Below are 12,534 nucleotides of genomic sequence, written 5' to 3' on the forward strand. Positions count from 1 at the left end.
TAACAAGGTAAGGTAAACGCATAAATTTCACCCTGGTTCATGATTTGAATACTTCCTCCACCACTAAGGGGCGGGCTTTAATATGTAGGATTTCCTGCCGTGTCATTTGAAAGCAGCTAAAAGCGTGACGTGAATGCGACTGAAACGAGGGAAACGTCAAAGCCAGAACGTAAGTGTACGGAGCACAGTTTTCTCTAACTTTGCATTCAGTAACCTGCGTACATGTTAAACGTGCAGAGCAGGTAGACGAAGTCTCCTGACACGAGGTTTGTTGACGGTTCCTGGAATAAGCAGAATGTGCTGTACATGTGACAACGTCATGCTCTAGAATGTGAGGCGTGCACTTCGAAGTGTTTCACGTCTCAGTGTTCCTGAGCTTCCATCGAGGGAAACGGGTCTGTGTTTAACAGTTCAAAGTAAGTAGCTTCAGAAAGAAGTGACAGCCCAGCTGATTAAATTTGCACGCATGCGCTGTTTCTAGGATATCCGTCCCATATGTTCCTGTTTCCCACGCTGCATTTAAGGTGATTATAGTTGGTTCAAACCTTGTCGGAGGAAAAAAAAAACATTGATCTTTGTTAACTGGCCAAAATTTGTTAACACAGTCTTATTTTTGTACTGATGTAGCTCTGTTAACTTGTTTTCTGACATATTGTGTTTCTTACGAAGCAGCTGAAAAAGGGTTTTCTCAATATCAGATTAGAAAAATCAGATGCCTATTAGATATGCTGGATCCACAGAGCAGTTTGACATCTTAGTTTTAAAAAATCCCAGTAAGTGATAAATTCTTTTGTTATTATATTGGTATATTTACAATTAAATTCTTGTCTTTTCAATATTTGTGTCCTGTAAAGCGATCTTAAAGCGTTCTTTGTGCCTGTTCCTTGGGTGAAGGGCACCTGAGTTTTTCCCTCCACCTGCCCATGGACAGCCAAGCCTGGCTGGAGTCCTCCCTGCAGCGCTCTGCCAGTCTGGGCTTGGAGGTGCTGCAGCGAGCCTCCAGGCGGAGTGTGGACTGGGCGAGCACTGCATCCCAAAACCCCACTATGGCAGATGAAAACACAGATATAGCTGACGAGGTGCTTTTATCTTTCGCCTTTAATATTTATAATAATATAACCTTATAATGTAATCTAAATATAAATAGTTTTAATTCTTTGTTCAAAGTTTGTTTTTGTTTTGTTTTTTTTATCAGCTTGTCTCTTTTCATCTCTTGCTTTTCCAGAGAAATCCCACAGAGCTTGATGATGCCTTTGCAAAAATCGCTGAGTTCATGGCACAAACCACTAGTCATTGCAAAGTTAGTGACTATGTCCCAAAGCACCTCTATGTGGACTTCCAGCTACAGACCTGGGAGAATAAAATATGGATTTTGTCTTTGTTGCAGAGATTTTACAAGTCTGGTTGTTGCACGCAGCCCAGTGACATTGAAAAGAACCACATGTCCAGGTTTCACACACAGCCAGCATCTGCAAAGACATCAGCTGCGCTACCAACCAGGAAATGCGACAAATACCAAGTAATTCTGCGTTGTTAAGAGTGTTTTTGATTATCTGGAATAGGAAAAGCTCAGAGGCTGACAAACCCAGAGCATTTAAGGCTTTATATTTAAGAAATTTACAGTAGGTAATTTGTTGGCCAAAAAAGTGGCTTAATCATGAGGAAAAGCAAAACAAAAAATTGAGTTGGAGGCTTCAGAAAGTTAGCATTTTACAGTGGCATAGACAGTACCAGCAGAATTCAGGAAACTACTTTGAAGTTGTATAGATGGAGTTTGCATTTCAGTTTGGGGGCCTGAGTTTTACTATTTACATGTTGTCAAAAAGTTTGACTTTAATTCATCTAAAATGTAAAAAATAATCATTGCATTAAAATCTTTTTATTTGCTGCTTTCAGAACCGCGTGTCTGGATCCAGTGAGGATTTTTATATCGAGCTTTCACCTGGAACATATGCCATCACTGCCAGTGTGGCAGCGTCACAGCAGCAGACTCAGCTGGTCAGTGTTAAAGCTGGGGAGAGTGTCAACCTCACCTTTGACCTCTGACCCCTCAGCTGACCAAACCTGTCACCCTTCAATAACAACTGACTATTGCACATGCTCTTTGTTTCTTGCTTCTTGTATATAGATTTTTGCATTAAGAGTTTACATTTTATTTTATTGTAATGCACGTAAACACATTCTTACCTGCACTAAGACCACATCATTGTATTGAAATAAAATATTTTTGTAATCAGTTTTTTGTTTGGCTCTTCAACATACACTGTACATGAGTTTACACTGAGATAATATGTAAATATATTGGCATTGTTCTCAGAGAGACTGCAGTCCCACTGGTGGTCGAGGTTTGAAGCTGGATGTGGACAAAATGTCTCTAATGTTTGCTCTTCTTCCTCTGGTGCCAGGAAGTGCCTGAAACAAGGAGCTGTGATTTGGTGAGGCACTAATTTGTGGTTCAGGGATGCTGAAACTCACAGGTTGGGTTGTCCTCCGGGGACCAGCACTCCCTGCACAAAAAAATAAATTCCATCTGAGCTCATGCATATTGCACACATATCAGAACGCATACTGTATACTGCTATCATCAAAAACAGCATGTTGCATCTTTATTGACATTTTGTGAGACAGGTTTGCACTTATTTGTGACCATTAAACGTGAGGGTAAAAGGACTGGAAATGCATTTATGTTTACAATACATCAAAAATAACATGCATGTGTTCATGTGCGCCCACACTGTGTAGCAAGCAGCATCTGCTATAAAGGTAACAGAGAATAACATTTAGTCAAAATATGAAAAACATCATCGAAAGGGTTTCAGGACCACTCTACACAGCACTTACTGGGGTCTCTAGTAAAACACCCAAAAAAGGCGAAGAGGATCGGATGTTTTTAAGATTGGATAAGAACAGACTAGCAGATGGAAATACACTGATTTTTTTAGTTAGTTATTTATGAGTTTACTAACAAAAATTCAACCAGGTAACATAAGGTCAGGTACAGTGTCTTTTGAAATGTTTAATTTCATTCACTTAAGTAGATGATGTCAAAACAAGGGATTTTAAACATGATGTGATTAAGTCTTCAATTTCAATATCTCCTGTCTTCTAACAGTAACACTCCAGCGTTCTCAGTAAATTTGTCATTAACCTTAAACACTGTAGGACCCATTTGTTTATGTGATATCTCCAGTGGAATCTACCTGTGATCTATTTTTTCACAAGGTTTCTTTTTGTTTCCAGTTTTCTTTTGAACTTCTTCAGAACTTATTAACTCAGTGTGTGTCTGATTCTCACCTGGCTGCCTGTGCTGTGGTTCTGGTCCAGTTCTTCTCCAGTATCTCCAGGGAGGACGCTGTTGTTTACTTCTTATCTTCACTGAAGGAGAAGTTGATGCTCTGGTCTCATCATGGGAAAGAGATGAGGAGGAGGAGGAGGAAGATGGCAACTCGGGGTCACTCGTCCTCACATCTGCATCTCTGCGGTCCACCTGCTTGACTTGCTCTGTTTTATCAAGTTCATCTGATTTTCCAAAGCTAGCACCAAGAATAGGTGGAACTAAACAGGATGAACAGTAGCAAGAGGCACATGCTGAATGGCAGCAGTCGGTGCAGTACAGCTGGGGGGCACAAAGCCAGCTGCAGCACTGATTGTGAGTGACTGCTTGGAGCTCCCGTACTATTCTGGCATGGCGAGAAGCAGAAATGGGCAAAAGCAGACTTTCAGGAAGCACATACACACAACTATTCCACATCAGCACCCGGAGGCGTCTAACACCGTTACCTACAGGAAGGAAGAGTGAGCCCTTTGAGTGGATTACAGATGGTGATCATGAACAGACATTGGTGATTTATCATATGAATATTTATCTTAGGAAACAAGTCTCCCGTTTGAAAACGGTCTCATTAGAATTGTTGACTATAAAGAAAAATATCCTTGATTGTATCCACACCACTGAATGTCATATGATGATCTTATAATATAAAATATACGACTTCTGCCGTACCTCCATAACCATCTCTATGTTCTGTGGCTGCCACCACTTGACCTGGACCGTATCTTCTCAGATCTTGTTCCCATGGTGACAGGACAGCGTCGCCAGGAGCCAACCTGCATGTGCAACCTCTGCTGTCATTGACCATGTCAAGTGAACAAACGAGCTGGCGCTGGGAGGAGGCAATCTCAAACGTTGCACTTTCTGCATGGTCAAAGTCAACCACCCAAATTCCACTGCAGCCCTAAAATTGGAAGACAGTCTTCAAATATTTACTCGTCCCTTTTTTAAAATTTGATTTTTAGTCCGTTAGCGTCTGACTTTTGGATAAGAGCAGTGACTCTGACACTAAAGCTTTTTTTTTTTTTAACTTCGGCTCATCAGGTTATATTTTTATGATCAGTTTTTGTTGGATTGTACTGAAGCTGCGTCACAATAGATTAAATGCTCTATATTTATTCTGCTTTTCCTCTGAAGACCAGGAGCTTTTCCACCACTTTTTAAATGGGATGGCACAAGGAGAGCCTTGTGAGAGATTGGCGACCTTACCTAGATCTACCCCACCACTGACCCTGTGACAGCTGGGACAGATGAGAAAATTGGGAAAACACTGGGCACAATTTTCGGGCAAAGTGCTTATTAAAGCAGTCAGTCAATGAGAGCCCTGCTCAGTGCAGCTGATGTGCCCCTGTGCACTCATCCAGATGGTAATACATTAAAAGTGGTGTGGCTGAATACCCTTAAACTTAAAGTCAGCAAATACTGTAAATGTATAGTTTCATTTTTAAAACGGTTGTGCTTTTGCAGGAGTAAATAACTGAATTAGCCCGTATTAGCTGCAGTAGAAACAATATTCAACAGTCATGTGTCACCTGTATTTGTTTTATGACAGTGCCCATGTAATAAAGGCCATCCCGCTCTCTCCTGGCCAGGACTCTGCATCCTGGGAAGAATTCTGGGCTGCTTAGGGTTTGACCAGACAGGATACAGGAGGTAACCGGAAGATTGGGATTACTCCGACTGCTCCTATAGTGTTAAATTGTTGTTAAAACAATGTTCAAAGTTTAAAAAGATAGAAAAATTGTGCAACTAGACCTGAGCAGGGGTGAAGATATGTGGTGCAGCTGTGGTATTGTGACAGAGGTGGGGGGACAGCACCACTTGGCTGGATTGAAGCTTGACAGTGATGGTTGGCTCTCAGCAACATACAGAGGAATCACCTGACAGCAGTAATAGAACCACACATACTCAGACTCACAGTCACTGTGGGGCCTATTTTTTAGAACTACCGAGCAATTCTCAGTCGCCTATACCTTCTCCAGCGTGCCATTCAAATCAAATGGAATCAGATAACAGCTCCCCCTTGTGGTCTGTGTGAAAGACTGCAGATAGTCCCTAGTGTTTCTGTCCAGTTTATTTCCTATATCTTGCAGGTAGAAAACGTTCACAGGCCTCCCAACTGCCAGTGCAGGAAGAGCTCTCAGCACGGCCTCTGGTTGATCAGGAAAGCCTGTGAAAAGAAGGTGGACGGCATGACAGGCAGGGTCGGTGAGAGCAATACTCAGAGCAGACAAGAGATCTCTGCCTGAGCTGCAGCTGATGGAGTGAATCCAGGACAGAGCCATGTACACTGTGTCAGGAGCACAGGAGCACATGTGGCGGGACCAGCAGGTCACCTTCAAGGGAAAGAAAGACTCAGTAAATCTGAGGTTCTGCTCAAGCTTAAAAAAATGTCCTCGAAGTACTAAAAGCTCAGGGTGAGATTAAAAAAATGAAGAAAATGAAAGAATAAGAGTGATTAGTTATTTAAAAATCAAATCATATAAAGGTGAGGTAGTATACTATATGAGTTTACTCAATTTTGCACTTGACTGACTTCATGCACAGCTGTGATCAAAAGCCCTGTGTGTGAATTCACTGGATCAAAAATCCAAAAGAAATTCAAACTAGTGCACCTGATTCTTGTTTTAAGTTAATAGTATGCTGTACAACCATTTTACCCTGGAAATGAGCATACAAAGAAATTATTAAAAGCCCCAAATTACCAGATCCCCCTCACCTTGCTTGAAAAGCTCATGATGTTAAAGAGAGAGTCCCTGTGAGACGCTTTATTCAGCAACGTCTGGATCAGCAGGTGTTTCACTGACCCCAGAACAGCTCTCATGTTCTCAGAGCTTTCCAGGACAAACGTGATGTTGCATCCCTGCTTTCCCAGGAGCAGTGGTATCAGTGCAGCCTCACATGTCACCATCTGTCCAGATGTCATAGTAACACTGTGGTAATGGGAAGGAATCAAACAGTTTTCTTTTATTTTTTGCCTTTTTTGTAAACTGTAATAGTGAAAAGACAGTGAGAGAGGGCGAGGAATCACCTGAAAATCTTTGAACTATATTTAGGCCAAATGTAACATATTATCAAAAAGCACAAAACACATAACAATGAATATATCTACATATCCTGTGAACATTTTTTAATCTTTATTTAGATTTTGTTTTGTTTTAGAACACACTTTACCAAATTTTAAACTGAGCGCCTGCATCAATTTTTATGAAAAATAATCAGCTTACGCACTTTTCTAAATGTATAGATAAATTAGACAGATTTATAGATAAATTACAGTTTTTGTTTTTAGTGTTATGTTTTTAATAATTATTCCAATTAGTCATAATGCAAAGAGGCCAATTTTAGAACTGTCTGTATTACTGGATCATATTGGAATAACTGATATACTAATGTGTACATCTCTTTAATGTTGCAATAGGTGAAGATGGGACTCATTTAATTACTTTCATGTGTGACTATATATACTGAACATATACTGTATATATATTGTATATATTGTATATACTAACTTTATATTTTGCTGGGTAGTAGTTTTTTACATTTTAATATATATATTTTTAATATTATATATATCGTTTCTTATTTTATTGTACTTTGTAATATCACCCCAAATCTACAAATTCACCATACTATCAGATAAATGTAGTGGAATAAAAGCATGTAGTCTAATCAAATGTAAAGTTAGAGGACTTAAGTAAATCTACTTCCATCAAGTTGACTCAAATACGGAGAGAAACTTGAAACATTTCTTTCTATGTCCGCAAAAATAGCAAACACAGTTATTAACCTCCTTCAGTAAAGAAAGCAGCTACAAACATGAGTCACTACAATTGAAATATAACACATTTAAAACACAGATTACATTACCTACATTTTTTGTGTCGATCACAGTCAGCTGCAGACAACAACTTCAACCCATTGTTTATGTCGGTTTCCATGGTGTTCAAGCCCGAGCTGGCCCTCTTCATAACCACTGGTGGGCCTGTTTAGCTGCCAGTCGGCAGGCCGGGTCACGCTACAGTTGCTATGGTACAGCTACACAAAAACAGCAGCTGTGAAAAATGACACTAATCTCTGCAGATGTGTCAGGAGTTTTCTTCTCCTAACTCTATTTGATTTTTCCTCTAATTAACAACTCGAATTAGGTCACCTTCAACTGGTCCCACATTCATAAATGGCTCTCAGATAAAATGGCACTGATAAGATTTTCATGGTGCTACAGCTCATGTGAAAAAATGAGCAAAGGCACAAAAATGTCACCATTCATTTGTTTATTCAGTGGTACACTTTTGCCTCCGTTGGGTGATAAAACCTATCACAAGTGTCACTACAATCCTGTAAACATTAAAAGGCAGTGACCTCAATGCAAATACATGATTCAACTAGAAAATACATTTACAACATTATCAAATATAGTAGAGAAACGTCTAATCTGTATTCAATAGATTGTGCTGAGCTCCTAATCTACACAAACTAACAGTTGTTCTCCACGGCTGCAGAATACCATGTCTGGCAGCATAATACTAATTTGCTGGATATTACAAAGAGCTAAAAATCACAGTTATATCACAATCTTAGAGATTACAGCTTCTGTTAACTACCTGCACAGCACGTACTACTGTAGCGACTGCTAATACGAGACTCACACACTCTGGGCTAAAAGAACGCTACATGTTAACCTGCAGGTGCGAGCAGCTGCAGAGTGAGAACGGCTGCCTTAAAGGCTGCCAACGTTAAGATCAGTGAAGTCATTGTGGAGCATCAGGATTTCTAAACGCAGCAAGCAAACCGGCAAACAGAAACTGAAAGTGTGTGAAGGTAGAAATCTGAAGTTCTCCAAAGAGGCATCTGGTTGTAGGAGTAAATGTTCCTATTGCTTTTGGTCAGTGTGGGTTTATTTGTGGGTAGGAAGATTAGTAACCCAGGTCTCTGAAGTCTGTGGAGCTGCAGAGACGAAAGTGGGGGGAGAAGAGGCAGATTTGGTTAGACTTAGGCTTTGCCAACTTAATTAATAATTAAAGGTAAGCAAGGGTTAACATTAATGAAAGTCACCATTATTATGTTTTCCATATACTGCTACAATAATGAAAATGCAAAACTACTCCAGAAAGCAAAATGTGGTGCTTGAAATAAGCAGCGTATGGATATTTTTTTTGCACTGGTTCTTTATGCGTGAAAAACTCCCAGCAATGCACAACTTTCTATAAGTAGTGGATTACACCCTAATTTAAAAATGAGAGTTTTGTGAAGGTTTTGAATGTTTGATTGCACCTCATGATATTAATTTGTAGGTATGATAAACTGCATGATACCTTATTTTGAAAGGTATAAATATAATTTGCACAAGAAAAAAATGTTTTTAAAGCTAAAAGATGGGAAAAACATCTTACCCTTCACTGAATTGCTTTTTGGCAAAATGAATCTGCTCCCTCACAGTTGTCCCAATCACCATGATCTGCTGTTCTGTATCGATCACACACTGCAAAAACAGAAATGTCAAAACATTACAGAACCGCGTTGGTTATAGTAGAGCCATTTTAGTTAGTGTAGTTAATCATCTAGCTTTTATCTTGTATCTGTTTACATCACTGTGTTGTTTCCCCTCCAGGATGGATAGTGGTGATGTATGGTGGTGATGTATGGTGGTGATGTATGGTGGTGATGGATGGTGGTGATGGATGGTGGTGATGGATGGTGGTTGCAAAGCAGAAGATTTACCTTGAGTGTCTTTAAAGTCTTGCTGCCCAAGGACATGAGGTGCTTGTTACTTTCTGAAAATAGATGTAATAGATGAACAGTAATATGATGACACCGCTTCATATAAAAGTGTTCTTATAATTTTCATTCAGGCAACGATTGTTGTCTTCCTTACCCACTATGGCAAATGAGCAAGTTATCCTGATTTGTCCGACGGTCAGGCCGAGCTCCTTGACGTGACCATCGATGCAGAGCCTGCGCTGAAATGGGAAGCCATCGGTCTCCATTTTGATCTCTTCGACCAGTTCTTTTAAACTGAAAGGGAAACAAAATAAGTCAACAGTTCTCACCTCACATGCTGCAGATGTTATCAGTACATACTTAGGAGACACTGAAAAATGAACTGGTGTCAGGAAAATGAAAAATTAGTGAAGACATCTCACCCAAATCTCTCCGCAGTCACAGAGGACATCAGATTCAACTTGCAACCTGTATCAATCAGCAAATTCACTTCCTGTCCTAAACACTGTATACACAGGGGAGGTGCATGTCAGATAGGAGAAATAAGAAAGAAAAAAAATCCTTTTGACAAACAATTCACGGATATTTTGTGCTTGAAAAGAATTTTTAAGTAGCCCAACTTTCACCCACCTTGCAGGGCACGAGGATGAAGTCATCCTCCTCATCCTCCTGTGAATTTACATGGCTGTGGCTCAGACGAACCTCTCCATTGCTTGGTGTTACTCCACACATGTTTATCCTGCCTCTGCACAGCTTTGCCTCCAGTAGGCGCTTCTGGAGAATATTGTGTGGCTGCTACAACAGAGATTACAAACAACACAAGCACGCCTACTGAATATATATCCTCAGTATTGTCGAAGCCTAAGATCAGATCTACAGTCTGAGCTAAAAATGCTATAATATAAAGACCATCTTTAAGCTCATGTATACAGTTTAGAAAGTACTGTGTCGCCTGACTTTGACATATTTTTGTGTTATGGTTTCTTCACAGAATCCAGAGTCATCCATGTTTGGCTCATTGGTGATTCTAAATTGGCCCTTGGTGTGAATGTGGAAGCAAATTAAATAGCTGTCTGTCTCTTTAGCCCTGTGATGGACTGGCAGTCTCTCCAGAGTATACCTTGCCTCTCACTGGGTGGCGGCTGAGATGTGCTCCAGCCACCCTGCTAGAAGTGGTTAGGAAAATGGATAGACTGATAACAATATAGATTCAGGTTTTCACTTTAGAGTATAAATCATTGATAAATTTCTCACACACACACACACACACACACACACACACACACACACACACACACACACACACACACACAGAAAGAGAGAGGCAATGGTCCTCCTCCCCATCACCTATATAATGTCTATATAATAATGTCTATAACTATAATAATGGAAGGCCTTAGATATGAGGCTCACCCCCTGCTTAGAAGTCCCGAGTTTCTTCAGTCCATCCAAAGGAAGCAGATCAGCAGAGTCCTTATGGAGGAACTGGATCGCCTGTTTCAGCCTCCTCTGTTGCCTCAGAGTCGCTGCATCCAGGACCCCCTTTTCTCCGCGGTTCTCTGTCCGCATCCCTGTAAACATGATGGCGGGCGTGTGCGTGTGTTGCCCCGGCTCTCTGACTGCCTGCATACAACCGAGCCTAATGAGGAATCCCCGATGCGTCAAGTCCACATTAGAAGAGGAGACTCCCCCGTAACATGACAGGTAGTTAAGACAGCCCAAGTTGTAAAAATGAATCCTGCTGTGAACTTTCAAAATAAAACCCATTTTCCAAACGCTGCATAGCCCATCGCGCAATGAACGGATGGATGTTTTAATGCTGCATTACAGATTCATGAACTGCTCAACTCTGAGACCCCTGAAAAGTGGATTTATTTCGTTCTTCCACTAACACAACCCTGAATTTATGTTTTTATTGTACAACCTTTAAAAACACTCAAAATAATTTTTTTTTCTGTGTACAAAATGCTGAATTAAGAATATTTCAGTTAAAAGTAAGATTTCTTTTCCTTTGGCCGCTTAAGTGTGCCATGTCAGAAAAAGATTGAGAACTGCTACAATGCGAATCTGGTAAGCTATGTTCATTTGCTTCAGATAACTCAGGCTACAGTCTATTAAAGTGCCCACAGCTCACTGTTTACAAAGACCAGCTGTACTGCATATGTTCGCGCCACAAGTTTATTTATTTATTTATTGTGTTTCATATAAATGTTCAAGGAACATAAATGATTAGAAAACGGAAAAGACGATGGGCCAATAATTCACTGGAACAAAACAGATGCAAACATCAAAAAGTAAAAGAAACACTGTGGTGCACTGAATGTTTAATAATGACTGATAGCGCTTGCACATAATCCACAATATGTTATATTCATGTATGCATTTCTTGGGTGTTTGCCAGCTTTAGTGGGATGACAAATTCTAGAACTTTCTGAATTCTCACCGGTTTTATTTTGACAGCAGCTTCCGGTCTCATTCAGTATGTTTGCGTGACTTTGCTTTTACTTGAAGCAGGTAGAACGAAAACAGGGAAACATGAAACATACGTCACTTTGCTGCAGCGTGACTCCAATAACACGCTCTCACGTGGAGAAACCACTTGCACAAAATGTGAAGCTCTATGAGCAGCAGGCCTGTAAGAGTTAACTCACGTTTTGCAAAACAAAGGCTTTTTGGTGAGGGTTATAACAGGAAATAAAAAAATTTATAAAATCCCTTTTTTTTCTAAATTCTATTTTTAATAACATTTTATTGTTTTTTTAGAAAATATGAATCACTAAAAAGAAAGCATGAGCACTGGGCTACAGCAAATAATTCAAAAATATTCTCTCTATTCAAATGGGGGGAAATGTATATATATGACAGCACTGTCCAAATGTTCTTTCAGTGAGCAGCTCACCCTTGCTTTCACCAAAAAGGAGGGATATCCACAAAGCCATCTCTCATTTTGCCATCACTGTCATTTGCATCCGAGCAGGAGACAGTGGTTTATGCTCCCTAACAGGACAGACTGGTATTCCTGACATTTAATTCATTTCAATTCAATAGACGATGAAGCGTTCCCTTCGTGTTTGTTCTGTTTCGTGTCTCTGAGGTTATAAGTGTTGGTTTCAGATAAGAAGGCTCAAAACTGTCCCAAGCTGGTTGTGTTCGAAACCTAAATATTGACATCAGTTGGAGCTGCTACATTTACATCATGCAGGTAGTTGTTTACTTAATTAAAAGCAATAATACAAGACTAACAAAATCATTTCTCATTACAAATCCATATTTTTGCTCTGAGGTCAAAGTTTATAATGTGAAAAAATGTACTGAAAGTGTAAAAAAAAAAGTCTTACAGATAATTAAATAATTATTTCCTGTGCATGTGTGTAATTAACATTTAGTTTTTCTCCATTCCATAGCAATCACTTTAAACAGTTTGTTTACTTTATTATTTTATCTTTTTAATTAATTTTACTAGTTTATTTTCTTTTTTCAGT

At 39.8% G+C, this 12,534-nt stretch overlaps 3 protein-coding genes across 11 annotated transcripts; 1 reads left to right on the top strand and 2 right to left on the bottom strand.

Moving 5' to 3' along the window:
- Window positions 1–18: 18 nt before the first annotated feature.
- On the top strand, window positions 19–2,236 carry akip1 (A kinase (PRKA) interacting protein 1). 8 transcript variants are annotated; one of them, XM_040026448.1, is made up of 7 exons: window positions 19–169; window positions 238–416; window positions 673–773; window positions 895–1,079; window positions 1,226–1,300; window positions 1,388–1,519; window positions 1,897–2,236. In XM_040026448.1, exons 3-7 carry the CDS (start codon window positions 713–715, stop codon window positions 2,044–2,046), a joined length of 603 nt encoding a protein of 200 aa, XP_039882382.1. In that variant the 5' UTR covers window positions 19–169; window positions 238–416; window positions 673–712; the 3' UTR covers window positions 2,047–2,236. The 8 variants fall into 8 exon arrangements, with proteins under 8 accessions (XP_039882382.1, XP_039882380.1, XP_039882379.1 ...); XM_040026446.1 differs by having other exon boundaries at window positions 19–416; window positions 670–773; XM_040026445.1 differs by having other exon boundaries at window positions 19–416.
- Window positions 2,237–5,018: 2,782 nt separating this feature from the next.
- Window positions 5,019–6,164, bottom strand: cunh11orf16 (chromosome unknown C11orf16 homolog). Its single transcript, XM_040026443.1, has 3 exons — window positions 6,051–6,164; window positions 5,305–5,667; window positions 5,019–5,211 (listed from the first exon to the last, which is right to left on the bottom strand). The coding sequence occupies exons 1-3, from the start codon at window positions 6,153–6,155 to the stop codon at window positions 5,056–5,058; spliced, it is 624 nt and encodes a 207-aa protein (XP_039882377.1). The 5' UTR covers window positions 6,156–6,164; the 3' UTR covers window positions 5,019–5,055.
- Window positions 6,165–7,590: 1,426 nt separating this feature from the next.
- On the bottom strand, window positions 7,591–10,909 carry LOC120730218 (nuclear receptor-interacting protein 3-like). 2 transcript variants are annotated; one of them, XM_040026454.1, is made up of 7 exons: window positions 10,466–10,909; window positions 9,683–9,847; window positions 9,475–9,557; window positions 9,207–9,346; window positions 9,053–9,105; window positions 8,725–8,813; window positions 7,591–8,278 (listed from the first exon to the last, which is right to left on the bottom strand). In XM_040026454.1, the coding sequence occupies exons 1-7, from the start codon at window positions 10,817–10,819 to the stop codon at window positions 8,248–8,250; spliced, it is 915 nt and encodes a 304-aa protein (XP_039882388.1). In that variant the 5' UTR covers window positions 10,820–10,909; the 3' UTR covers window positions 7,591–8,247. The 2 variants fall into 2 exon arrangements, with proteins under 2 accessions (XP_039882388.1, XP_039882390.1); XM_040026456.1 differs by having other exon boundaries at window positions 9,683–9,844; window positions 10,466–10,908.
- Between the last annotated feature and the right edge of the window lie 1,625 nt (window positions 10,910–12,534).

Source organism: Simochromis diagramma, unplaced genomic scaffold (genome assembly GCF_900408965.1).
Source record: "Simochromis diagramma unplaced genomic scaffold, fSimDia1.1 OVJJ01000293.1, whole genome shotgun sequence".
NCBI classification, from domain to species: Eukaryota; Metazoa; Chordata; class Actinopteri; order Cichliformes; family Cichlidae; genus Simochromis; species Simochromis diagramma.

Bases quoted from the DNA above. Each gene is read 5' to 3' on its own strand.
- akip1 (XM_040026446.1), top strand. From the start codon at position 713: ATGCCTATTAGATATGCTGGATCCACAGAGCAGTTTGACATCTTAGTT. The intron at 774-894 runs GTAAGTGATAAA...CCTTGGGTGAAG, and splicing joins CTTAGTTTTAAAAAATCCCA to GGCACCTGAGTTTTTCCCTC. The intron at 1,520-1,896 runs GTAATTCTGCGT...TGCTGCTTTCAG, and splicing joins GGAAATGCGACAAATACCAA to AACCGCGTGTCTGGATCCAG.
- cunh11orf16 (XM_040026443.1), bottom strand. From the start codon at position 6,155: ATGAGAGCTGTTCTGGGGTCAGTGAAACACCTGCTGATCCAGACGTTG. The intron at 5,668-6,050 runs GTGAGGGGGATC...TTTCCCTTGAAG, and splicing joins TCATGAGCTTTTCAAGCAAG to GTGACCTGCTGGTCCCGCCA. The intron at 5,212-5,304 runs GTATAGGCGACT...TACTGCTGTCAG, and splicing joins TGAATGGCACGCTGGAGAAG to GTGATTCCTCTGTATGTTGC.
- LOC120730218 (XM_040026454.1), bottom strand. From the start codon at position 10,819: ATGGGTTTTATTTTGAAAGTTCACAGCAGGATTCATTTTTACAACTTG. The intron at 9,558-9,682 runs GTGGGTGAAAGT...CTGTGTATACAG, and splicing joins TCATCCTCGTGCCCTGCAAG to TGTTTAGGACAGGAAGTGAA. The intron at 8,279-8,724 runs GTAAGATGTTTT...TCGTCTCTGCAG, and splicing joins AAAAAGCAATTCAGTGAAGG to CTCCACAGACTTCAGAGACC.